The sequence below is a fragment of the Telopea speciosissima genome, chromosome 8 (genome assembly GCF_018873765.1).
Source record: "Telopea speciosissima isolate NSW1024214 ecotype Mountain lineage chromosome 8, Tspe_v1, whole genome shotgun sequence".
Lineage (NCBI taxonomy): Eukaryota > Viridiplantae > Streptophyta > Magnoliopsida > Proteales > Proteaceae > Telopea > Telopea speciosissima.
Window position 1 is genome coordinate 64,484,797 of NC_057923.1, and position 26,848 is coordinate 64,511,644.

Genomic DNA, 26,848 nt, shown 5'->3' on the forward strand with positions numbered 1-26,848 from the left:
TGAACTCATGGATTTAGTGCACCATATCGGATCAGGTATCGACCATCTCAGAAATCGATGGAACCCCTGATTTACCTAATAAATTAGGTTTCTTAATAGTTAAATCATTGGTCCGTACCGCTCCACCGAAATGGGATCAACTAGTGCTGATAACCAGATGCAACCGATCAAACCATGGCGGAACTGACCTCTTCAAACCGAATTGCAATTCTGCGTATACATCACATGAACTATGATGACCATTAGCGCTTACAGCTATGGCAACACACCATCACCACCACCACCTGGATGGGAAGTTTATGGTGAGGGAGGGGGAGAGGGGGTGGGGGGGTGGGGGGGATTGGGTGGGTTTGTTGAGGGACTCGGGGCTCAGGAGCGTGTTTGGGAACTTGGATTGGCATGTCATCGCGCATTGGATCCCCAGTTGGAAACCTTTCCTTTTTCTCATTCCATTATAAAAGTGAAAAGCCCATTCTGTATTTTTCTCTTGTCCTCTGCTTACAACCTTTGTCCCCTCCTTTCTCGGCATTTCCTTTTTTACACTTTTTTACCACCATGTTCCTCTAGACCCCCCCTTTCCCTTCCTTTTGACTAAACAAAAGTAACACACTTCACCTGTGTCTAATACCTCCTGCAATTTTTTCTGGGTGAAATAGAATTCCATTATGGTTTCTGCCCAACAACATAAGTATAAAGGAGAGGATTTGCTGAGAACAAGATTAAGATTTTTTTTTGATAAATTGAGAACAAGATTAAGACTCTTCATAGAGAAGAAGATTTGTACAGATATGCTATTTGCCCCTCTTGTCTCTCGACCACTGTGCCCACTTGGTCTCATGTTTTATTCCACATCATAATTTTGCTCTGTTTTTCTGAATTTATTTTTGCTAGTTGGGCCTACCGCCCTGGCTGGAATGTGGGTTCCATAGAAATGCACAGTTCAGTCATAGGAATGAAACTCTTTCTGGAATGGTTATAGGTATTTATGGAAGAAAGTAAATTATAAAGAGAGAAGAATGGAAATCCTTAAATTATTTATTTATTTAAAAGGGAGAATTTGACTGGTTTCAAAGGGAGAGGAATCCATTATTTATTTGTTTATTTGTGTACACATGATCGAATCCGAAAATTGATGCAACGCCGTAACGGGCCCGAACTTGTATTATAAATTTATAACCTGATATGCTCATGATCGACTGGTTCAGTTCAGAGGTAACAGAGAGAGGAAAATTAGGAAAAGCCGTGAAGAAGCATTGACAATTTTGACATTGATGGATCTCCCACCCATCTTATTACGAATCATTATTATAATTAAATTTATAACTGTTAATGTTTTCGTTCATGAGGGAGGATTCCCGTGCAGCTTAATCTATGATTAATGAGACACAGCACACCCTACTTCCTCATGCTCTGTCTCAAAACTGCTGGCAAAGGCACCTCTAAGATCAAACTCCATCACTCTGCAACTCCACATTTTGGTATTTTTCTTGGATTTCTTTGAGTTTTTTTTTTTTCACTGCTTCACTTCGATCACAGTGAGCAAGAGGGGTCCTGATGGAGGAGGTCAATCAATACTTGAGAGTTGAGAGTTGAGACAAACACGAGAGTCCTGTTTGGGGCCAAGATTGTTTTTTTTTTTCCTCTTTTTTCCTGATGAATTGGGGCCAGGATTATTATTATTTGTTATTTTTGGCGGGCTACAACGGTCGCTTTCCATGATTTTTTGTGGGTGGAGAAGACTCTCAAAGGCCCATCATCGTATCACCCTTATTTTGCTGCTGATTTCCATCAAAACCACCTCAGCTGTATTTTTTTGTTTGGGTGCAGTTGAGTTTCTACTGTTTTTTTCAGACGAGAGTAACTAGGGGGAGAGTGGTTGTTGGTTAAGGCGGAAACTTGGGGTCTTGTGCCAAGGCGAAGAGCTGATCCCAGTCATATGAGGAGATTTTATACTGTAAGTACACTGACGTTTATCCACCCTCCCCTCCTTCTTCTTCTTCTTCTATCCTTCTCTTTCTTGGCCTCTGTTTCCATTGCGGGATTGAAGGATTGTTAAGTCTCCAGCTTTGTGAAGTACAAGAGAAAACAGAGCGAGATCTGAGGGTAATTGCTTTTTATTCTTTCTGCAAAGAAACATTGTGGAAGGACAGCCTGCATAATCCATGTTCAACCGTAAGAAAAAAGAATATGGTGGCATCTGATGGAAAAAAAGAAAAAAAAAATTACATTTTTTCTTCAATTCTCCTTTATTCTTACAGTCGGAAATAGGGTTCTTCATAGTTTTTTTATAATTTAGTTCTTTGTCTGTGATTCATCTTTACTTGGCCAACCAGCTTTTCCCTGCATCATGTATGAATCCTCTGGCTTGACAATGTGTAAAAAATTACCTTATTCGCTCACAAATTCGCTTCCCTTTTATCTGCCAGTAAACTTGTTATTGGCCCTTAACCTTTGCTTTGTTAGAATGTAATGTAAGGTTTCCCCACCTTTCCTCCTCTCCCCCTCTGCTTCTTATTTCTCTGTTTCCTTGCTAGATACTTTGTTAGTTACAAGTACCTAGGATTCACACTTGGGATTTAACCTTTTTTAATGGAGAAAGTATCTAAATTAAACTACTGACACTTTGTTTCCATTATTAAATTACTGATTGATAACCCGATGTGCATTCTCTTTCAGCTGATGGAAGTGCTTCTGGTACTTGCATCGATTGGCGAAGCTCCATGGGCTGTCATGGGCAGCTCACATTGCAAGCAAACAAGCTCAGGGAAAGTTCGACCCCATAGTGTCACCATAACTGAATTTGGAGCTATTGGAGATGGGATCACCCTCAACACGAAAGCATTTCAGAATGCCATGTTCTATCTCAACTCATTTGCTGACAAGGGTGGGGCCCAGCTTTTTGTCCCGGCCGGCCGATGGTTGACTGGAAGCTTTATTCTCATCAGTCATCTAACTTTATCATTACATAAGGATGCTGTAATTCTTGGATCAATGGTGAGACTCTGCTCCTGTAAGTTATGATTCAACAATTTCATAGCAAGTGAAGGTGCTAGTTAGCTTAGCTGATAACGTCACTTACTTATTGTAGCACTGACCCGGGATAAATCATACTTTCACCTGTCCTTTATGTGATTGCCGCACCCTCTCCACCCCCCAACCCCCCCCCCCCCCCCCAAAAAAAAAAAAAAATACTATACTACAAAAATATTACCTAGTTTACAATAGCCAGCTGCACTCGGCACATCCATTGAAACTAGTAGAATTTAAAAACTACTTCAGTTCAATATTATGTTGGAGGGTGGGGTGTAGAGTAATCATGGTAATTGTTAGTACCTACATATTTAGTAAATATATGATGTATGTGATACAGCCAGCTAGTTAAGAAAGCAATGATCGCCTCTACATTTTTTCGGTATCAATCCCAACCTTTGAATAAAATATCTGTATTCAAGGGTTTGATTATCCTAATTAAGTACTTGTCTGGTTTCTTTCAGCATTCTTATGATTGGCCAGTTGTTGATCCTCTTCCTTCATATGGTCGAGGTAGGGAATTGCCTGGTGGAAGGCATCGAAGCCTCATTTATGGATGTAATCTCACAGATGTTGTTATAACAGGTACACAAAATTGATGTGAAACTCGCATTGATATGTCTATCCAGTTCAGTTTCTTGACATTGAATATTTCAAGATGCAGGTGATAATGGAACCATTGATGGTCAAGGAAGTGTCTGGTGGAACTGGTTTAATAATGGAACCCTGAACTACACTCGGCCCCATCTAATTGAGTTAATGAATACGACTGGCGTGGTCATCTCAAACTTGACCTTCTTGAACTCACCATTTTGGACCATCCACCCTGTATATTGCAGGTTTGTTTTCCCCCCTCCTAAAAAATTTTTAAATTGCCTTTCTTTCTCATTATCCTTCAACTTTAAATGTTGCCTACTATAAAACGATGCACATGGAGATTTTTTATGCATTAGGGGGAGAATTGAGACTGTTTTTGTTGGATGAACAGCCAAGTTCTTGTCCAGAATGTCACTATCATAGCTCCTCTTGATTCACCAAACACAGACGGGGTTGATCCAGGTGATTTCAACATTTATTGAATATTTAATTTTGTAGTTGTTAAAATGTGTAGCTCTGTTAATATTGGTTTCACTCACTTCGTAGCTCTTAAATGAATTAGTCCTTTTCTAGCATAGATGAACCTAAGAACTAGAGAACTCACTGGTTCCATTTCTCCAGCAAGTTAGCTGTAGCCCCAGAGTGTACTGTAATCCTATAGGCTATGAGATATGTACTATAAAAATTCAAAACCTCAAAGAACAGTAATACATAAACTTAATAAATATAGTTAAGACTTTGGAGATTTTCATTCAACTTGAAAAAATGTCTTAGACAATAGAAGACGGAAAATATTTGGGAACTATTCATTTGCATTAAAGTAGAAGATGATAAGGAATTGCTTCAGATCTTTGAGCTCGACCAAAAAACCCAGGAAACAACTTTTGGTTTAATGCAAAAACTAGGATAAGGTACGTAAAGAGTGAAGCATAAAGTTTCATTTATGTTGAAACTTATGGTTTCCAATTAATTTCTAATGAACTAGATTAGGTGGACTGGATGTGTGTAAAGGTCCTATGCTAAGCAAGAGTGACCTACTCCATATGTCTAACTGGTCTGGTTACACCAATTTACTGCATGGTAACTTCATTGGATGTTGTAAATTAAATTAAACCATGTATTGAAGATTGGCATGGTCACCTCATATTCCAAATCATGTATTACCAGGGAAAAGCAAAATGAATTGCCTTGGTTGATTAAAGTAGTTTTATTGTCTCCAAGAATCTGCCCCTTCCTTGGTGAAACATTCAATCTTTTAATTCCCCTTTTCTGAATAATCAATTCAGTCATAACACCTCTTGTTTAAATCTATCCAGACTCATCTAATGATGTCTGCATTGAAGACTGCTACATCAGCACGGGTGATGATCTGATCTCCATAAAAAGTGGGTGGGATGAGTATGGCATTTCATTTGCTCGACCCAGTTCAAACATTATCATCAAAAACATTGCTGGAGAAAGCTTATCAAGCTCTGGAGTTGCAATTGGAAGTGAAATGTCAGGTGGCATATCAGAAGTTTATGCAGTGGGCCTTCACTTCTTCAATTCGAACACTGGCATTAGAATAAAGACATCTCCAGGACGGGGTGGTTTTGTAAGGAACATCTATTTTTCAGACATAACATTGACCAATGTAAAGAGAGCGATCAGGTTCACAGGCCAGTATGGTGAGCACCCAGATGAGTTTTATGATCCAAATGCTCTCCCTATCATAGAAAATATTACCATCAAAGATATCAGAGGAGAAAACATCAGAACTGCAGGCCTTCTAGAAGGCATAGAAGGGGATAATTTCTTCAACATTTGCCTATCCAACATCACACTCAACGTAACCACAACAACCCCATGGAACTGTTCATATGTTCAAGGCTTTTCTGACATGGTTTCTCCCGAGACTTGTGAACCTCTCAGGGAGAAAATCACTCCTGGACATTCAACAGCTTGTTACCACCTTTCCAACCATTTGCGATGCCCAAGTGGTAGAAACAAACCCACTTGGTTGCTACGACGGTGAGTTTCTACAGAAACATAACCTGCAGTACAATTGTGACAATAACCATTTTTTTCTTTTTGATTTTTTGTGTTCCCATTTGAGCTTTGTGATTTTTTTTCCAAAGGAAAAGAAAAGGAAAAGAAGAAGATTCTTGCCATGTTCCCAACATGATACATGACTGCTTAGTGTCTTGGACAGGGAAATAGTTACCTGACATGAAAGTTCCTGCTTGTAATGGTATGTTGATTTGCAAGTCTCGATTGATGATTTGTTTATTTGTTTTTGTAACTTTGTGTGTATTGACAAATAATTGAGTGATTCATCATAGATCAAAATACTGCTTGTTGTGCTGTTCAGTGTTTAAGACTTTCTTTTCTAATATAATGTGTAAGAGATCAGATGTCTTGAGCTCCACAAATTTATTTGCAGCCAAGAGTTTTCCCTCGATACAGAGACTCGTACGAGTATTGAATGCCAAAAACACAAGAGCCTCGTGATCCTGATGGAAAGATTCCACCAGCATTTTGTTCCTAGATAACTCACAAGCCTTGCTTCAGATTAATTAAAAATAAAAATACCCACATAGGCCTTGTAATTGCAGGGCAGTCAGTTCCAGCAATGGTTTTGAACGGACAAAACCCACTTGTTGAACCGGGTCAAATCAAACCATCCAACATTTTATTCCTGGTTTCAGGGTCTCGACTCTTGTAAACTGGAAAACCAGAATTGGACTCCTTTCTGGTTCAATGTGTGTGTGGTTCATTTTTTTTTTATAGATACTAAAACTAAAAGTTAAGACAAAAATGTAAAAGAGTGTCCATAGTCACAGGACCTCTAACCTGTGAGTTACAAGCCATTGTTGCCAGATTATATACTACATACAAGTGCTGTTGTTCTTTAATATAAAAAGTTTCAGACTTGAAGGATGGTATAAGTTTTGAAACTGCTAAAACAGTAGAAAAATACTCCCACGGTCACACCAAACGCTGATGATCATCAAACCACCTTGCTGAATCTCCAATAGCAGTCCATACGTTGAGCTCTACGAATCCCATTTCCATTGCCATGAGCAATCTACACTGAAATCCATAAAACCTCGTAATAGTGTGATTAAAGACAAGTTAGGATATCCATCCAGATATGTCTGCCAAGGGATTAACCATAGATAACCAATACAGGGTGCTCCTGTGCAATGACGTTGACCCAACAAGGAGAGGACCTCTAAAACAAAGAGGGAGAGAGACTGTATGGTTGAGGACCGAATTTCCAAGATCCCTAATTCGGATGTCCATTTACTTATGTTGGCAATAGCCACAGAACTAGGCTTATGGTCTGAAAAACAGACTTGATTGCGGGTTAACCAGATGAAGTAAAAGAGAATTGACGATATAGCAAATATACGATTTACCTCCAATTTACTAAAATGAGAATTGAGAACAAAGGCATTAAATAACTGTACAATGGAAGGAGCCTGAAGAGTTTCAGTTCTCCGTCTCATAGGCCCTGCAAACCAAACCAGTTTAGAGAAATCACATGAAAGAAAGATATGCCAACCCATTAGCATTAATGTGAGATCTCATGGAGAGAATCTGATGCATGATGTCTTCAGGAACAAGATCATGAATAGACTCCAAAAGGAGGGAGATTGCAGAGCTTCTCTAACAGTGATATCAGAACTGAATTTAGCAAGGATCTCCAGCTCAAGCTCCAACCAGTTTTCTTTCTAATTCATCTTTCAAATGACACAATGCACAATATCTAAAGAGCACAAACTAGCAAGCTTTTTCTTAGTAGGTATGCCAGCTACCAACACTTCCACAAGAACATCTTTTACTTAGGGTGGACATTCAATTTCCAAAGCAATTCCGAAAAGGAAGGAGAAGATTATTGCTGATAGTCAGTTTAGGTAGATGCTCAGCAACAATTTTAGTAGAAAGCTTACTTGTCCTAGAGTGAGGCGTGAAAAGCACATCCAAATGTGGTTTGTTATGTATAGTAATATTCAAAATCGATTGAGCAACATATCTAAGAAACAGAGAAAATAATAAACTGCTATTCCATTCCTTATATATCATAAGCTTACTAACCTTCTTATAAGAGGGATGAGGCAGAACTGACTGAGGCAGAACTGACTGAGGCACATAAAAATACCCATTAATTCGCGGGATCCAGGGATCGGACCAAATAAAAATTTGAGTACCAGTACCCACATGTCAACAAACTATCTTCCTCAAATATGGTAATACTTTTTTAATACCATTCAACATCAAGAACCATTCTTAAAGGAAGCAGTGGGATCTAAAAGGGTAGTATTTCTAAAATATAATTCCCTTAAAATGGAGGCCCAAAGAGTCTCCATGATAACTTGAGAAGAAGAGATAGATTATGAACAAAACTTGTATGAAAACCTAACCCACCAGTCAATTTGGGCCTACACAAATATTTGTATGTTCAGTGGGAACTGGCCCATACAAAATTTGAATGTGTTCTACTGTAACCTGGGGTGGCACCATTTGAAGATGAATTAAATGTACAAAGAGAAGCCATCACATAAAGGGAAAATATATTCATTAGTTTATAGTTTGTCAGGTTCATGATATAACCTGGGTTGTTTGTCCAATTAGTCTGTGTGGACTATGTTGCAACATTTTGTTTCCACAAGTAATGGATAATAGTTTAGAAGGAGACTATAGTTTTAATCAAGCATATGCACACCCACTAGCACCCAAATCTAATATGTTGGAAAAATAACTGATCTTGTACAAAATTATACAATTTGGACAGATTTTCCTGCCCTCTGCACAATCATATGAAAGACATAAAAATTTACAAACATAGATGAACTTAATCTGGCTTAGATCTCGACAATAGAAGTTCTCCCTAGTATCGCACATCTCAAGAAAGTCATGGCTTCCGTTATTTTTGTGTTTAAGCAGCACACAGCCACTTTATAGTCTGAAATCACATTGATACTTGATAGCTAGCATTCTGTCTGCTAATGGTGTCATCTTAACACAAAAAGGAGGATAGAGGAAAGAGGAACACCTCTGGCAGCATTGGAAAGGCTGTCTTTTCACAAGGGATATTGACTTGGAAGGCTTATTTGTACCACCTATCAACCATTGGACCTGAACCACAGAGGCCAAGCATTGCTGCACATGTGTTGGCATAATTCCTCCAAGTTCAGTTGTTTGCATTTGATACTTTTCTGAAACCAAACAGACTGCTTTACAAGCATCCTCTACAATTTTCTTGGCATTCTGAATCTATTATAGTAAAGTTAGACCATGCTGATGTTCATTCAGACAATTTCACAATAGAAGGCATGAATGTGCTTTTAAATGAGGCAATGGCAATGATCCCACCCATGGTAAGCATTATCCATGCATGAACAATTTGCCAATTTAACTGACACGTATTCATATTTTTTAGACACCCTCACGACCCCCCCCCCCCCAAAAAAAAAGCAATAACATTTCCAATATTTATCACTTAAAATTTTGAAAGTGTAAGAACTCTATAAATATGACCCCTTCTCCCTTTTAATATAAAAAGTTACCATAAATTCACAAAGAATACACACAGTTAAACAACCAACCTTTCTCAAAGGCTGAGAAATGAAATTAATGCAACTGAAAAAAAAAAAAAAAGACTATCTAGGGGATGCTTCATCTCCATCCTTCTTCAAAACAGAGCACAACACCTGCCTAGAAATGTATGTCTCAAGTTCATTTGACACCTCTGTTAGCTTCAAATCAAAACTGTTTCTGTACTTCTGCTTTGGTGACACCACAGCACCAGGTAACACAGTTGGTGAACTGGAAAACCGCCTTCTTGGGCTCGAAAATCTCCCTGGTGAACCTGGAAACCATCCTTTGGAAATGAGAGGCGTAGTAGTCCCAGATCCTGTACTCATTATGTTCTTCTCTTGATTTATCAGTGGTCCACATTTTGTTTCTGATGGCAATGGCTTCAAAGACTGATGTTCTACTGCTGGCTTCTGTTTCCTTAGTCTTTCCCTTGCCTTTTCAGCTGCTATTAGAGCTTTTTCTCTGCTCATCTTTATCAGCTTCCATGGGTCAATGCTTGCAGCATAGCCAGGCTTCTTGTTGAAGTTGGAGGATTCAGATCCTCCATCAATTCTTATGGACAGTTTCACTGGTTTCTGAAATTTATAGGCAACTGTTAAAATGGGAAGATGGTAAGGAAAGATGCAAAAAATGCATACAAAAGGCTTATATCTAACCTGAGATGTTTTGCTTTTTCCGCATGTAAACTTGGACATAAGTGTGGTTCTCTCTGGGAAGTCAGAGTCAGTACTCTCATCTGAAGAAAAATCTGAATAATTGAATGTTTCCAATTGGCTCTCTTCCTTCATTGCCAGTATGTAATCATATGTTCTCATTCCCTGAAGCAATAATCAAGGGGTTCAGTACATTAATCAAAACTTTGGAGATAAATAGTCAGGTGGCTAACTGCGGAAGAGCAAGGTTTATGCGAGAGTTACTCTTTCATAGTTAAAAATGGAAGAACAGTTAATACTGTAATATATAGAATACTTAATATATGGCAATTCAAGCAAAAAGTAATCTTATAAGAACAAAAAGCCTGGTCACTCAAATTAAGGATATTAACTTCGAATTCTACTTCTTCCTCCTCCCACCGTTCAAAAAAAAAAAAAGCAACTACTTTCTTTTCTCCTCTTCAAGAAGGAAAATTGTGTGATAATTGTGGTCTCGGCAGTTCTCTTTCCTAAAGAAGGCCCGAGGAAGTTGTAAAAGGCAAGAAGAAGAAAACTGTACACTTCAATCCACACTATCTGCAACCCAACAATGAATTGATTTGCAGGTGAGTTTCAATATCTCAAATATTTTAGGATCCAAACTACACTAAAAGGATTTCAAATTGAGTTCTCTGCCATATTTGACATATAGATCCTTGCCTACACGGTGAAATGTCGTGAAATCAAATAAACCAATACTAAAGGCCTACATGAAATTTATCAGACCTTCACCTACTTACGAGTATCCCTGTTGATTCCCTCACCTCCAATACCGAAGACCGATATGAAATTTAGCAGATCGTCACCCACTTACAAGTAACCCTGTTTACTCTCCCCCCACCCCCCCCCCCCCCAAAAAAAAAAAAAATCAGAAACAGTAGTGAAAGAATTTATCATCTTTCATCCATGCCACCTTTCTTACCAACCTCACCAAACAACACTACATGAAAATCAAAGGCATTTGGAGATCAGATGGACTGAAAATCATATTATTTTGCTTTCTTATGTTTTTTGTATTTTTTTGGGTATTCCAAATAGTTTACAAGGAAACCACCATCCCATACCCCCACCCCATGTGACCGACAAGTTCATCGATTGAAAGAAATTAACACCAATGAATCATTGAAAATAATTGGGATGAGAATTGTTCCTTGAACTCTTGGAAGAATATTATCTTAAATACATCATCCATGCCTAAAACAGAACCACTTCTTTGTGTTTATACAATCCTAAAAATACCTTTCGAATTAGAACGACATGAAAGAAGAAAAGCTGGCCCAAGGCTGCAGAACCGTATGCTGTCATTAAAACCAGGAATACCTGTTGCAAGTAGTTTGTGTGAAAAGGAAAAAAAAACCTACAACTTATGAAAATGAAATAGCTTATTGGCTCCTGAATGAAATGGTGAAACATCTCGAGCAAAAAACAGTACCGATATCGTTGCAAGAACTCCTCTGGGGAAATCTATGTGCAGTTTTCTCACTAGTTCCAGCTCAATCCCTTTCTTATCCACAAAGCACCGGATGAAAATGGCAACTGCACTTCCTCCCTCTATAAATAACTGTAGCAAAATGAAAGTGGGAACAATGACGAACACAATGATTTAACCCAAATATCCTTTAGGAAAGAACGATAAGAAGAAACTAACCATTGTCAAAACTGAGACCATCATAAGGATGAAGGTGGTGTAGTTCTTTTTCCCAACGCAGTTGTTTAACCACTGCAACCAAAGAAGTAATCAGAGCATGCACCTTTGTCTCTTACTTTTGCTCTTTTACTCGGTATATGAATGTTAAAAAAAATCAATTTTCGGAGTATGGGGTGAAAAAGGAAGGCAAAGAAGAGCAGAGTTGGCTCTTCACCCTGCAGTGGTGATCAAATCCTTCAACACACCGGTTACAGATCCTGCAGTGCTTGCTGCGCCTTTTAACCTGAGAGGAAGCTTCCACCAACTTAGAGGTATAGAATACATAAAACCCAATAAGAACATATGTAGTCTGTTTTGATTTCAAAATTGTATTACTTCCCAACACACCTCAAAATCACATAGCGAGCAAAATGAGATGTCCTCTTTCAAATCAGGCACAATTGCATCATCCTCGGCCACAAGGGGGAATGGTAGCAAGGGTTCCAACTGAATGCCAGTTTTCAATGGGTCCAAGTATCTCCTCCTGATCCAGTACCTAAGGATTTTCCTCTCCATCCTCCTGATAAATCTTAATACAATCTGACTCAATATGTGACCGTAGTTCAGTTTCAAAAACCTTCTAGATTTGGGTCTTCTTTTATTATTGAAACTGGTTTTATCAGTCGGATCTATGGCAGTACACCTCACAAACAGAAAGATCACAGAAAGTGCCTGCAAGATGTGAAATCATGATAAATAAGCCACTTTGACAATAAAAATCTAGTTGGTTTGGGTAATCAGGATAAGCACTTGACCATACCACGAAGGAAAATAGTGTGATAACTGTGATCTCGGCGGGTCTGTTTCCTAGAAAAGGCCCCAGGAAGGCATAAAAGGCAACAAGAAGAAAACTGTATACTGCCATCCCCACTATCTGCAATTCAACAATAAACGTGATTTTGCTGGTGAGTTTCTGTATCTCTATTACTATATAATCCAAACTACAGTGTTCAAGGAAAGGGATTTTAAATTGAGATATTCACCTCGCCTACATTTTCAAAAAATTTTAAAAAACCGAAAATTGAAGACCTATATCTATTAGGTAGGAAAGTTAGGAGATATGATTTTCTCAGTTAATTTCAACTAGTAAAGATTGAGTGTCAAACCCACGAATCTACCATCATTCATTGATGGAAACTCAGGTTTCGACAATGAATAGCAAAAATAGGATAGATAAGTTTATGGTATTAAAACACAACCTGAGCCGATGGGCTCCAAGGTAATCAAAAACTTTCTAGCATACATTGTAAGATTCCGATGATCCAACATTTCAAAGCTTAATCTTTTTCTCGGAAGATACATGAAAAGAGAGACCAAAGAACCCAAGGTTGTCGATCATTCTTTTTCCTAATGTTCACTGACTATGTTGAAGAATAACCTGTAATGGGTGCAGAGGACGCTCCCAGCCATGGCGCCTCATATTTCTAACCTCTGGTAGAAATTTCCAGCTTCGGTCGAACATTTTCGCTTCCTACAAATTCATCAGAAGAGCGTCAAGCATTTACGGGATGGTCGATCTTGATTTTTCCGATCCCACGCCCCCTTCTTGCTCAACCTAGACCAACGGTCCAGTTGACGGAATTTTAAAATTTGAACTCACTCCTTTTTCCCCCCCTTCCAGACTTCCATCCAGTAGGGCCGGCGCCCGGAGGAGTAAAAGACCCTAAACACAACCCAACTAAACCGAACTGGATTGCTATGACAGTGGAGCGGGCTAAACACAAAACTGCCCCGGCCCCACGCTGTAATGAACCAGGTTTAATTTTGCTCTGTAAAATGAAGGAAAAAAGAACCTTGTGATGCAGAGTGCACATTCCTCTCGCCTAATGAGAAGTGAGGTCATACTGATACCCGCTCACCTGTTTTGACCCATGTGGGTCTTATGTAGATGATATCATTCTCTGCATTGCCATTGGTGTGATGTACAAATTCTTCTCCATATCGTTGTTGTGGAGAATCCTCTCTCTACAATAAATTAGTCCTTGTATGTGTTTCTTGGAAACAATATGGGGCTGTGTTAAGCAATGACACTGAGTTTAAAATAGGCCCTTTGCCTTATAAGGGGAGTAAAAATGCAAGATACTGGACTGCATAGGAATCTGCACATCCTCTTACATAATGACTCATAGAACCCACACTAATACATTCTCTCAATAAGTATGTAGGTTGAGCCCCTATTTGACAATTTTAGTCTCCTTGACCCCTCTCATTGGTGGAGTTTCTCACTCTGGCATTATGGAAAACCACTACTCTATAATTCATCAGATGTAGAGTAAAATTGACCGAGGCAGAGTGATTGTTTAATAATCAGTTGTAGGCTGGAATCTTGAGATCAATTACATAATCAACTGGTCTTGATTTGGGTCTACAAAACTGGGATTTTAATGCCAAAACAACCAAAATGGAGCAAGATCAACCGATTGAGATTTGAGAACCTTTTTTGTGCAGTTGGAGTTGTTGGATCAATTTTTCATAGCTGGGTGGCATGAAATGGGGTGTTCAGACCTGAGATCCTCTTCGATAATTTAATCCAGATTTGGATCACAGTAACATCGGTGATTTATTTTAATGAAAGTAAAAAAATAAAATAACTAGATAAATTATTCAACATATAATAAGTTAGCATGCAAGAATGCTTCCCACTCCCCTCCTTGCTTTGTGAGCAAGGATGTGAACATAGGAAACGTAGTCTTTGATCTCCTTACTTAAATATTACAGATCTAAAGAATTTAAGTAGTCTGCTAATGTTATATAAAAGCTCTCACATCCATGACTTTTGCATCTTGAGAATTCAACAAATCCATCATCTGCAATGAATCAACATAGATTTCTACTTTGGTTTCCCCCCCCCCCCCCATGGATGTTGCATTGCTGAGTCCCTGTTGGATCATGGATGCCTGCGGCCCCTAATTCCTGGGCTCAATCTTTGTATCCATAATTCAAATGGGCAATGAAAGTTGTCCTATCTCTGACAAAATCAGATGCCCATTCTGCTTCATTAGTTTAGAGACTTAAACTGTCATCTGCCATTAGGCTGTGGAGAGGGTAAAAAATAAAGGCGAAACCAAGTCGCCAGTAGGCGATCAAGGCGCCTGGATGCCTAGACGACGCCTTGACAACTATGATATTATTAGGAACAACCTCATTGAAAAATTTCCATAAGAAAATTTTGAAGTTTGGATGTAATTTAAGCTTCCAGATTCTTGACCAAGGCGAAGAATTGGAATTCCTACCCATGGTTAGCCACTCCGACCCCAATCTAATTTTTTTTTTGGGGGTAGAAAGAAGGCTATTCATTAATGCACACCCAACGCCAAGCAAAAGAAAGCAAAATACATATAACAGATAGAGAACATGATAAACGCAAGTTATGAAAATACGGTATCCAAAACCAAGGAGTAAAAATTGACCAAGTCTCATATGCCATTGACTGGATCATCCAGACTAGCGGTTGGGTCACAAGATTCACAACCACTTCCCTAGATAACAGACTGTAAACACAGCTAATTTTAAGCGCATGCATATACGTGCCAATAGAGGGGGGCATACGTGTCGAACAGTCCAACGCCACACTACCCACGCATGCCGACAAATAGCCACAGTCTACTTTCAAACAAACCTGTCGGATCAGCAAAGATTGCTGGATCGACTAGTGGAGCTTCGATTGACGGCAAGAAGACCACCAGAATCGCTGCCACAACTTTCGAACAGATCTGCAAGGTTCTATTAGATCAGCAAGTGAAGCTTCGTCCAGCGACAGGAGAGGATTGGTGAAGATTGAACGGCGACTAGAGCTTCGGAGCCGACGATAACCTCAGTGCAACCAGTACCAGAGTCGGCATCACCTGCAAACACACAAACCAAAAAAAAAAAAAACCCTCCCTTGATTGGATCCCCACAAAAATAAAGTGCTACAAATTTTGTGGTCAGTTATCTTGATTTAATCAATGGTGTAAATAGATGATCCTCAAAATAGGTGACCAAATGTTTTTTGAGTTCCATCGCTACCCTCCAGCAATTTTAATTGGTTGTTTAAAAAAACTTTTCAATAAATTTGCTCTCCATCACCCCCTATTTAACAGCAGTCGTGATGCTCCAACTTTTCAATAAATTTGCTTTCCAGGCATTTGCTTTCATATGGCATGGGATGTTGGCTTTTGTCTTTTTTATGGCAGCTATGTCTGGGAGTTCAACCATTTACTTACAATGTGTTATCTTTTCCTTTGTTTCTCCTCCTCCTTTCTATGAACTCTGAATTTGCTACTGTATCAGATTCTTCTTCTTCGTCTGTCTTATCTCCAACAGAAATCTTGATTTGCTAATAGAGAAAACATACTCTCTCAGATTAGTTCCCGTCTCTTACCAAAAAAAAAAAAAAGATTATTTCCTGTCTTCATCCTTCCAGTTTAAATGATATTGTAAATTCAACAAAACATTGGTATTAGTGGCTCTTACAGATTAAGCCATAACCAGTTGTCCTTCATTATTAAGTACCACCAACCCACGCATTCCTGGAGGACTAGAAAGCTTGATTCACAACAACTTTTATTTTTTTTCCTATATTTATGCACATTTGAGTTCTATCATTTGGCTAAAGGCAAAGGCAATTCCATTCACATCAGTCATAACCTATTACATAGCATCTCCACAGAGATGATAGATGCAATTTAATCAAGTGCAACACAGTCCAACATATCTTTGAAGCTATCCAACCATTACATACCATCCCTGAAGAGATGCCAGATGCAATACAATCAGCCAAACAAAGCCCCATGTACCTTAAATGAATCATCAAAAACAATTGCAAAAGATGTGAGCTGCAGTATTTCCATCTCCAAGGTGTGACTAGCTTGAATTGAATTCAATTGTTGAACAAGATCTCTACAAACAGTGACCATATGAGCAGCTGCTGATACAGTTCCAACTTAACAAACGGTGACCATATGAGCCTGCTGCTGAGGCAGTTCCAGCTGAATCGAACAATTGACAGTGAATCTTCTTCAGCAATGATAGTATCAGGTTTAGTTCAAGCAAGAATCGGAAACCTCTGAATCCATGGGTTTCCCCAGTCATGCAAATGCGAGTTATAGGAGTGTGGAATCCAGAAAAATCACTAATGCTATCATACATGCAGCAGAAGAATCTGAGAGTGAACCATCTACTCTTGCTTTGTAGAAGCCCAAGGGTGAGGGTTGCCACCTAGAAGATGACTAGATCCTTCTCAATAACCAGAACTTTGCTGATCACCAGGATTAGATAAAACAGAAGAAAGTTCACACTGCTGGGCAGCAGCTAGTGCAATGCCATCAGTTGGGGCTTGGACAGAGTACCTAAGAAACTCTGGAGGGATTTTCTTGATCTAACCAAATGAATCTTTATGGAGCAACAAGCCTATTTAATTGATCACCCTTTAGAGAATGTGAGGAAGTGTGGGTGTGTGTCCTCGTCCTTGATCTCTTCAATTTCTCAATTTTGACTATATTATTGCAATTTGTAATTCTAGATTGCATTAATTCACTTAACATGCATGCAGCTTTCTCTAGAACTTGTGATGGGTCCAGTTTTACATTTCCAGAAGTTTATTGGACAACTGGTAATTGCTTTTGCTGAATGTCATCTTTCCCCTTTTTCTTTTCCCAGAAGAACTGTCTTTCTTGCTCAAGTAGTTCTGTGGCTAAGAGACTTAAATGTCATGAATAAAGACACATTTGTTGTGCCTAAATTTCTATTATTCGAGGTCAAAAGGTCATTCAATCCTAGTTTAGTTTACTCATGATTCTGTACAGCAGGGATTGCTTAAAAAATGCTCCATAAGTTAGTTTCTTTTGGTGCACATCAATTTATGTGCTTTGCCATACTCCTTTGATCCTTTTGTCCAATGTATTAGTAAGAAATGGTCTAAACGAGAGGGGCTTGTATGTATTAAAAGCCGCAATAGTTGTGGAGAAAGAGTTCTTTTTTTATTTTTTATTATCAGACTATGATGGGCTAATTGGACCACACAGTTTCAGAAAATTCTCTGTAGGAAATGCTGTGCTCATCTGGTAGTCATTACCAAGTTTGTTTCAAACTTCTTAATTAATGTCCTTCCTCACTGATTCATGCTTTAACTTCAGGTACAACATAGAGGAGTTAGGTCTAGTGAAAAGTACTCGCTTAATGTCAAACCAAATATATAGTATTTATTTTAAAGATTTCTTTGTTTTTCAAAAGCAAATTATAAATTCATGAAATCAATTAAATTCTTGTAATTAAATTTATTCCATATCACCAACCAACCAACAAGAATGATATGAATATTTTCTCCTTCGCCTAATAACTTCAAGAAACTAGATAGAGAGAAATTGGGAAAGAGAATACTATAAGAAGGAAATCAAGTACAACATTATGAGTAAGGGGGGAAGAGTGTGAAAGAATAGGGCAAAATTAGGAATTTTTTTGAAGTTCTTAGGTAATGGATAAAAAGTTAAACTTGAGAAACCTAATTTGTTTTGGTTGATGAAGTGGAATTAAAAAGTTACAAGATTTAATTGGTTGAGTGAATTCATAAATAACTTTTAAAAACCTGCATATGAAACCATAAATAAATCTTGAAATGTAGGGAAGACTCCAATTTTCCCTTAAAACAAAGCATTATAATATAATCCAGCCATTATAATCAATACATGGTAAATGATGAGGAAAAGTACACAGCTTCCGGGTCATCTTCTTATAAACCTTGGATCACCCAAGAGAATGAATAAGGAACAGGAAAAAGAAGACCTTGATTTTCTTATGGCAATAGTATACCATTTGTTTGTACTATCACATAAGGAACTTAAATTTATTTATTTGATTCATCAGTATTATTTCTCCAGTTTGACATGGGTGATTTGGTCGTTGGCCGCACATCATGGAGAAAATGTTAAATGTATAAAAGAATCTTTGAAATTTCACAATCCACAGCCGTTTCTTACTCTGTCCTTGATTCCTTCTATACAATTATTGAGGACCCAAAATCTAAGTAACGCACTAACACATGAAAGATTCAGAAACAAACACGCTTTTTGATATCAATGAGTTCGAACAGAATTCCATTATTTCAATCCAGCACTAATACATTACCAGTAGACAGAAAAAATTAGAACCATTTTCATATATAGAAGGTGAGATGGGAGGGAGAAGAAGGTGGGAAAGGGGAGAAGGAGATTCTAACCTTCAAACTCTTGTTCCCCCTTAATTACGATTATTGCAGAAAATAGCCAGAAAGGAACAGCAGAAAGATGAGGAAGAGGCTCCCAAATATAAGCACCGCCTTCTGCCCAGACGTGAGTGCATTCCCGCCCAGCCCAAACTGCTGATTTTGAGCAAAACCGGCTATCTCCACACTTTTGCTTACGAAGAACGACTTAGCCGCCCCGCAGGTCGGGCACCTCCAGTCTTCGGGCAATTTATCGAATTGCAGTCCCGGAGGGATTGGGTACGATGGGTCACCGACAGCCTCATCGAACCGGTGACCACAAGAGCGACACTCGTAGATGCCGGTGTTTAATACTGCGAACCGCTCTTCCAGACGACGCTTATCGAATTTCTCCGTTTCTGGAATTGGAGTATCATCGGAAGCTGACGTTAAATCCGGTTCTCCAGAAATGGGTTTGTCTTCTTTGGAGACGTCCACGGATTTTGAAGTGAATTGCAGTCTTGGGGGATTGTAAGAGGGCGAAACAAGGAGTTTCTGGGAGTGGAAAGTGGGAATGCTGACAAGGGTTTTTGGCCTCGTGCGTGATGGTTGAGTGTGTGAAGAGTGGAGGTGGAACGAGAAGGTCGGTCTTGTTGTAGCAGAAGCCATTGACGGGTTCAGATCTCCTTCTCTCTCTCTCTCTCTCTCTGTTGCTTAATCTCTCTGAGTTCTCTTTCTGGGTCTTAGGCTTTCTTAAAATCTTAACAGAAGTTTCTCTGATTCAGGTGGATTGCCGTTAGGCTTTGATGATGGAAATGGGGAAGCGGAAGAGAGACAACACCACAGAGGCAGAGAGGGATCCATATGGATCCATGTAAAAGCATATGCCCTTAGTTTGGGCCTCAGAGATTCCAACACTCCACTCTTTAGTGGTGACTTGTGAAGCTCAGAATCAGGATAAGGTGGGTGCCGTCGCCATCGCAACTGAGTAATTAGTACACGTTGCCACCGTTGGAATGGAAGCAGTCAACTATCAAGCCATCAACGCTCACCATATCCCTATATACTCACTACCATCCCTATATTACTTTGGAAAAGTGGGCCACTCTTTGGACTCATCTTGATGATATAGTTGTCCAATCCTCTTGCGGGAGTGGTAGGAATGTTCGTTAAGTAGTTAATAAAGGATTGTAAGATTATATCGAAGAAGAACTTAGTTACAGAGCATAGATATTAGGGAAATTTGCGAAACACCCCCTGAAAATGGGTCAAAATTTGAATTATCCCTTGAAATTTGAAAATACTCAGTTCAACCCCTCTACACTAACGGTGTTAGTCTGCTGTTAGTTATTGATGTAAAAAGACTATTTTACCCTTGTACTAAATCATTAGAATTAAATTTACAATACTGCCCTTTCCTTCATCTTCAACCTAAGATACCCCACCCCTTCCCTACAACTCCGCTGGCAGCACTGCCGCCGCCATCGCCGCCGCTGCTGCCGCTGCTTCTCTTTACTTAGGGTTTCAATAACCCCGTGACTTAGGGTTTCAATAACCCCGGGAAGAGAAGCTGAAAAGAAACCTTTAATTGGCTAACCTCATACTTTTTCTTCTTTCTTCTGGTGTTCTAATTTTTTTTTTTCTTTCAACACAGATCTCCTCTTCTTCCTCTCTGCATTTCTTCTTCTTCTAGGGCTAAAAGACAGGAAAGGTAAAGGGTAGGAGAGTCACTGTTCATCTCCACCCCAAGTCACTTGGTTAGATTTTTTCAGGAATTTGGATGAGAGAGAGAGAGAGACAAATAAGCACTCACCCACTGACCCACCTCTTCCTTGTACGAGCGCCCTGTCCACTGCATCTTCTCCGACGTCACTAAGAACCTAGGACGAGCCCTAACGTTGGTCTGCAAGTGCAAGCATAATGGCCTCCTTCGCTGCATCGTCACAATCACCAAGCCCTGCAACCTGCGTCATCCCTGGAATTTTGGTAGAACCCGTTTGATTTTGGAGTTCATTTCTTCGTTCTTTTTTATTGAACAAATCAAACACCAACATGCACTTGTGCTTGGAAAGACGAACAATAAAGCCTGATTTTTCTACTTTCGTTTTTGTTCTTCAAGATTCCATATTATGAGTAATCTAGAATGGGTTTTGTTGGTTCGATTGTTTTTTCACTTTTGGATTCTTTGACTAGCGATTAAATTCATGGCTCTTGTTCCTATTGCAAACTCTGTATGCATCTCATCGTTATGGTTTCCACCAATTTTGAAAATGGTTTTGTGGGTTATTTTTACATTTATCAGAGAAACTAGTGGTAATTAGGTTTCAGTTTCAGATGGGTTTGAGGGATTTCGTTTCTGCTTCGCCACAGATTTACGATGCACATGGGATGCACAGGGACATGATAGAGCTGGGCTTGTTGCGGTGGTGTACAGCGGTGAGATGTTTGGCAGTGGGTGATTGAGGTGGATGATGGCAGGACTGTGGTGATGTACAGTAGCTGGGGTGAGGGGTTGGATGGCAGATGAAAAAAAGCTCTTATGTTGCTGCTGCAAAGAGGGTTTGATTGGTGGCAGCCATGGCGGTGGAAGAGGATCGACGGCTGCAGTGGTGGTGATGATGCTGGTGCTGGCGGAAGAAGAAGAAGAAAAGCAAATAGGAAGAAGAGGAAATTCATTGTCTTTCTTCAGTCCGACAAAGTTCACTTTTGGAGTTGCAGGTTTTTTGGGAAGAGCGTGAAGAACGAAGAAGATAACATTATACTTTGGGGGGTTTTTCTCAACAAGGGTAATATTGTAACTTTACATTGCACAAGGGTAGTTTAGGGTTTTAAAAATTATTTAAATGGCTGACTTCATCGTTTAACAGTGGACCACTAACGGTAGGGTTGAATCTGAGTATTGGGCTCTATTCCAGGGGTGATCTGAGTATTTTCAAATTTTAGGGGGTGATCGGAGTTTCGACCCATTTTTCAGGGGGTGTTTCGTAAATTTCCCTAGATATTAATAGTCATAGATATGTGTCTCATTACCTTGATTAATGAGAAATGTGAGTCTATTTACCTCGGATCCAGCTCTTCTAGGGAGCTCAGCGCCTAGGGCACGCCTAGGGGTATCCAAGGGTGGGGCTATGCTGCACACATCTTGATGAACGCCTAGGGATGTATGCAGCACAACCCAACGGCTGGATACTCTTTGGAGCTCAACTCATTTACCTCTGGATAAGGTGGTGGAACTTAAAAGGAGATATCTTGAGATCATTTACTAATAAATTTGTCGAATCGAATCGTTTAAATTAGAACCGATAAACCGTCTACTATAGGTTGAAATTTGGTTTTAAGAAGTAAAATCGTTTAAACCATCAATTTAAACCAATAAAAAATGATTAGAACCAATATGTTACTCAATAAATCAATTAAAAAATCAGTTAGTCTTGACATTCTTTATACGCTCTTTTGTGTTTTGTAATGGATTTACGCTCTTTGGTGTTTTGAAATGGATTTACATCATGTAAATTATTTGAAACTATTTTTATTTCTTAAATCGCAATTTGGGCCTAGATGCTGTGGTTTAAGCCCAACAATATCAGATTTCTTTATTGGGCTTAAAAAATATACCCGTTCCTAATTGGGTCCAAAACTATTAACTCAAATCCACAAACAAAAGCGAAATTGAAACCAGTAAAAAACATTTAATCAGAGTTGTTTAATCGGAACCGTTAATTAACTGGTTTCGCTTTGAATATTGGAAACATTTAATAAACCGCTCAATTTGGTTTATACCCCTTCAGAAAATAATCCTCTTCAATTCCCTAAAGCTATGCAGTGTTGTAATGCTAGGTGGAGATGTTGACACGTGGTAGATCGGACATCCAATAGTTCAAGTTCTTTGACTTGTGTTGAGCTCGAACTGTTGGTATCCAAGCTGTCACGTGTCGACATCTCCACCTAATACTGCCGTACTGCACAACTTTAAGAATTGGAGAGGATTAAAATCCTATATCCTTCATACTTGAATCGAATGGGAATTATACCAATTAACAACCTTACATTGGAATCAAAATTTAGGAATAATTCCTATCTAGTAATTCTTAGACCTTATTTGTTTGATGGATTGCGGTTGGAATAAAGGGTTGAGATAATTTGAAGTTTTTTCTTAAAATTCCAAAGGGAAAAATGATTTGCTATCGCAAAAAAAAAAAAAAAAAAAAAAAAAAACGGAAAAATGATTCTATTTGGGAGCATGGTACCTACACCAAGATAGGATGGGGCAAAATGATCACCCCACCCCCAGAAATGGTGGAACTCCCATCTTTGTTGATGCTTCCACATACGCGTTACCATTGACGGATTGACCCTTGTGTTGGCGTAGAGACCACAATCTTGGACAAAAAACCTCTCCCCCAATTCCAGAAACCAAAGTTGTTTGTCTGTATCAAGTGGTGGAGTAACAAACAACATGCATTAAATTCGTAGTCTACCAAAGTGACAAGTGCTAAAGTGGCAAGGGAATTATCCCACCCCACCTTTCTTTAAAGTCCCACAATATTCAATAGGATTTTGTAGGCAAAGGGGGAGATAGGATTTCTAATATTATTTTATTAGGAAAAAGATCTCTACTTGGTAGTGTTTCTTACGCCCCCTCATACGGCATTGTGAGATGACGTCTCTACCCCTAGATAGATACCCAGGCGTGTCACCCATTGGCCTCAAGCAGAGATCTCTTGCCCTATTTTTATTATTCCACCCATCCTTCACTATTCTTTCGTTTCCTTGCCTTTGCTAACCCTTGGCCCCAGTACATGTGAAACTAATGGTTTTATCTTTACCACCCTTTTTTGCCTGCCAAACAAACCTGGCCATAAAGGAAGAGGTTTCCCACGCTACCAGCCTACCACTATGAGGGAGAAATCTGCTTGCCACCCTAATGATACTCCTTAAAAAAAAAATATGGAAAAAAGAACACTGTCTGATTGCATTCCAGGCATACACATGTGTGTGAAATTATCAATCGCCCCTACGAAATCAAAGTCCTATCCGTGTATGTACCCTTATGCGTGCTCTCATTGGCCCCACGCTGGAGCTAGGAATACACCGACCAGGTAAGACCGTGAGAGACATACCATATCGAGTTCCGGGGCAGGGAGAAAACGTCAAAAAGCTAAAGAAGCTCGTGACTCGTGAGCTGTTCTGCTGTTTCGGGCCTTGCGGCCCAACCACCTCGCCTCGCCAGTCGCCACAAGAGATTGACCCTAATAAGATCTGAAAAAACCCCAATTTCTAAATCGATGGTTCCGCTCTGGCTCTTTCACTTCGAATCCTCTTATTACAATTTCAATTCGAAGCGGCTTTAATAAGGTTTTTCTGCACCCACGAGACGAAAGAGTTAGACGTAAAAATCATTCAACAACAGATCGCAACCCCCAGGCCCCAACCTTACACTGTAAAACAGAGAAAAAAAAATGTCTCCCAACGAAGAAGAACAGAAAATCAGCGGTGGCGACGGCAGCGGCGGAGGCGGCGGAGAAGTGGAAGAAGAAGTTGATGATGAAGAGAGCGAAGAAGATGGAGATATAGATGAAGAAGAAGAAGAAGATGATGACTTGATAATAGCCCAGCCTCCCGAAGACGATGAGGAGGAAGAAGACGAGGAGGAGGATATCAACTCCGTTTCTCCTTCAACGTCTTCCTCGTCCGAAGACAACCCTAACAAGGATTCTTCTTCTAACGTTGTCCAACAAAACCCCACCAACTCTACCACCATCACCACTGCCTTCGCCTCCTCCATCCCTCCCCCCGCCACCGCCCTCAATGGATCCGCCGACGAAAAGGCAGCACCGGCCGCCGGCTCATCGCCCGACCACAAGCGTCAGCGGACCTCCTCCGATGTCACCGCTACCCCCTCTGCTGTTGCTTCCGAAGGGAAGAAACCCCCCGCCTTGGACGACTCTCGCCGTCTATTCCAACGGCTGTGGACCGATGGGGACGAGATTGGACTTTTACAAGGCTTCCTCGACTACACGATGCAGCGAGGAACCCACAATTCTTCTCACCATCATGACACGGCCCCTTTCTACGACCAGATCAAGACTCAATTGCATCTCGATTTCAACAAGAACCAGCTCGTCGAGAAGCTCCGTAGGTTGAAAAAGAAGTACCGCAACGTCCTCAATCGGATCAGTTCCGGCAAAGAATTCTCCTTTAAGAGTCCTCACGACCAAGCCACCTTCGAGATCTCTCGCAAGATTTGGAGCAGTACTGGCGGCACTGTTGGGGTAGGAGTCGAAGAGGTTGTATTGGAAGACGAAGAAGGGAATCCAAATCCTACGAGCAACACCACCAACTGTAACGAGAATTTCCACAATATCAACAACAATTCCAACGTTGATGCGAATAAATCTGAGATTAAGATGTCGAGGTCACAGAGACGGTCTCGAAAGAGAGCTGCGGAGGATCACTTATCAAATTATCATAATCAGACCACTTCATCAATTCCGAATGTTATCGAAGATACGGTGAGGAGTTGCCTCTCGCCTCTGTTCAAGGAGTTGCTCTATTGCGCCATCAGTAGTGGTGGGCCTTGTAACGCTGGGGGATATGGTGGTGGTCTGGCTCTGAATCCCCTTCCCCTGAACTTTGGAGGCAATAATTCCTTGAATTTTTCCGGTGGGGAGGTCGTTGACGAGAAGTGGAGGAAGCAGCAGATATTGGAATTGGAGGTGTACTCGAAACGGATTGAACTAGTGCAAGATCAGATCAAGTCTGCGTTAGAGAAGCTGAAATCGATGGATGGATAATGGGTAATTGTTAAATTATTGGTTTATTTTACTGTGGAGATTAGTTGCAGATGGGATCTCTTGATGTAATCTAGGCATCTGGGTGGGTGGCAGTTGAACAATTGAGTAGTTTTTCTTCTCCCGTTCCTTTTTCATTTTTAATTTAATTTCCCTCCGTATCTGTACTGTAGTCTATGATTTGAGAAACAAAACTTGAGGAGATTGATGCAATGGTTCTTAAGACTGTATATAGCATATACTTGCCCTAATTTCTTCCCTGTTTTTGTTTTTCCTGTGGTTCAATTTATTCAGTTTATATTGGATATTCTTGGCATAACAAGTAATTTTGTAGCTCCATTTATTCAGTTTCAGGGAAGGACTCTTGGCTCGAGTCCTTCCCTGCAAGGACGACCTTAAAAGCATCTGGGAAGTCTCCCCTTTTATGGAGTACCCATGTAAAGAACTCTGGTGGAGAGGTCTGTGATTGAACTTTACTCGGGGTGAAACAACTTGAGGTTTTAGTATTTCAAATTTTTTTTTCCTGTATGGTCTCTCAATTGGATTCTTCCAAATTTCATTTACACCAAGGCAGACTTCTTTACGCGGATTTCGATCTTTAAATCATGCTACAATGTATAATTTTAGGTCTTGAGGAGCTTTTCCCAACAAAAACTGCTGTAACAAAGCCAGAATCGGTTTGCTACTTATCTGTGATTACTTCTCCCTATTTTTCCAGCTGTCTCCCTTTGTTTTTCAAAATTCTTTCTTATTGTTTCCGAACAATCTCTCGATACAATTCTGGTGTCCCGTTTCATTTGTTCACGATGGGTTGAAGTTTCACAGGTTTTCCATGATTAGGTTTCATCTCTGTACTGTGTTCTTTGGTGAACTCTTAACTTCTGGTGAGGTTGATTAAATAGTGTCATCAGCAATCCTCCCTAACCACAATAGGGAGCATTGCAACTGTTCGTGCAAACTCATGATCATAAGTATTTAGGTGCATAAATGGCACATAGTTGATATGAACTTTAGATTCATAGGCAGCCAAAAATAAATCCATAGCCAGGAACGAAGACTCGGATCACATCATCAAAACGTGATTCTTCCAAATAGAAAACCAAAGTTTGACAGAGTCAAAAGACTTGCACCCTGGAACATGAGTTGTGGGAAGTGCCAGCGTGTTTTACTTGTAAAGCCCGTACAGCTGTTCCATGATCAATTTGTGTACCAGTGGCAGCTTGAATTGCTTGAAGGGAGATAGGCGAAGAAGAGTAACAATAACAACAAAGGGTCCTCAATCCCATCCTTAACCTGCGAAGCTCCTTGG

General features: G+C 39.8%; 4 protein-coding genes across 10 annotated transcripts; 2 read left to right on the top strand and 2 right to left on the bottom strand.

Annotated features, from left to right (window-relative positions):
* The first annotated feature begins 1,857 nt into the window (after positions 1-1,857).
* On the top strand, positions 1,858-5,957 carry LOC122671750 (probable polygalacturonase). 3 transcript variants are annotated; one of them, XM_043869154.1, is made up of 6 exons: positions 1,858-1,954; positions 2,677-2,994; positions 3,495-3,615; positions 3,695-3,869; positions 4,019-4,089; positions 4,944-5,957. In XM_043869154.1, the coding sequence occupies exons 1-6, from the start codon at positions 1,937-1,939 to the stop codon at positions 5,639-5,641; spliced, it is 1,401 nt and encodes a 466-aa protein (XP_043725089.1). In that variant the 5' UTR covers positions 1,858-1,936; the 3' UTR covers positions 5,642-5,957. The 3 variants fall into 3 exon arrangements, with proteins under 3 accessions (XP_043725089.1, XP_043725091.1, XP_043725090.1); XM_043869156.1 differs by having other exon boundaries at positions 4,971-5,957; XM_043869155.1 differs by lacking the exon at positions 1,858-1,954 and adding an exon at positions 2,123-2,190.
* A 3,138-nt stretch (positions 5,958-9,095) lies between these two features.
* On the bottom strand, positions 9,096-13,184 carry LOC122671749 (protein S-acyltransferase 18). The gene is made up of 9 exons (XM_043869153.1): positions 12,968-13,184; positions 12,350-12,463; positions 11,938-12,261; positions 11,765-11,833; positions 11,551-11,622; positions 11,335-11,463; positions 11,142-11,222; positions 9,867-10,028; positions 9,096-9,785 (listed from the first exon to the last, which is right to left on the bottom strand). Exons 1-9 carry the CDS (start codon positions 13,049-13,051, stop codon positions 9,273-9,275), a joined length of 1,548 nt encoding a protein of 515 aa, XP_043725088.1. The 5' UTR covers positions 13,052-13,184; the 3' UTR covers positions 9,096-9,272.
* A 2,991-nt stretch (positions 13,185-16,175) lies between these two features.
* Positions 16,176-19,609, bottom strand: LOC122671753 (rubredoxin). 4 transcript variants are annotated; one of them, XR_006334379.1, is made up of 3 exons: positions 18,785-19,607; positions 16,549-16,587; positions 16,176-16,502 (listed from the first exon to the last, which is right to left on the bottom strand). XR_006334379.1 is itself a non-coding variant. In XM_043869164.1 (3 exons), the coding sequence occupies exon 1, from the start codon at positions 19,415-19,417 to the stop codon at positions 18,815-18,817; it is 603 nt and encodes a 200-aa protein (XP_043725099.1). In that variant the 5' UTR covers positions 19,418-19,607; the 3' UTR covers positions 16,176-16,538; positions 18,281-18,282; positions 18,785-18,814. The 4 variants fall into 4 exon arrangements, 3 of the variants coding, with proteins under 3 accessions (XP_043725099.1, XP_043725098.1, XP_043725097.1); XM_043869164.1 differs by lacking the exon at positions 16,549-16,587 and adding an exon at positions 18,281-18,282 and having other exon boundaries at positions 16,176-16,538; XM_043869163.1 differs by lacking the exon at positions 16,549-16,587 and having other exon boundaries at positions 16,176-16,513.
* LOC122671751 (probable transcription factor At3g04930) lies at positions 17,656-25,577 on the top strand. Of its 2 annotated transcripts, XM_043869158.1 has the most exons (2): positions 17,656-17,725; positions 24,338-25,577. In XM_043869158.1, exons 1-2 carry the CDS (start codon positions 17,671-17,673, stop codon positions 25,540-25,542), a joined length of 1,260 nt encoding a protein of 419 aa, XP_043725093.1. In that variant the 5' UTR covers positions 17,656-17,670; the 3' UTR covers positions 25,543-25,577. The 2 variants fall into 2 exon arrangements, with proteins under 2 accessions (XP_043725093.1, XP_043725092.1); XM_043869157.1 differs by lacking the exon at positions 17,656-17,725 and having other exon boundaries at positions 24,191-25,577.
* Positions 25,578-26,848: the final 1,271 nt, after the last annotated feature.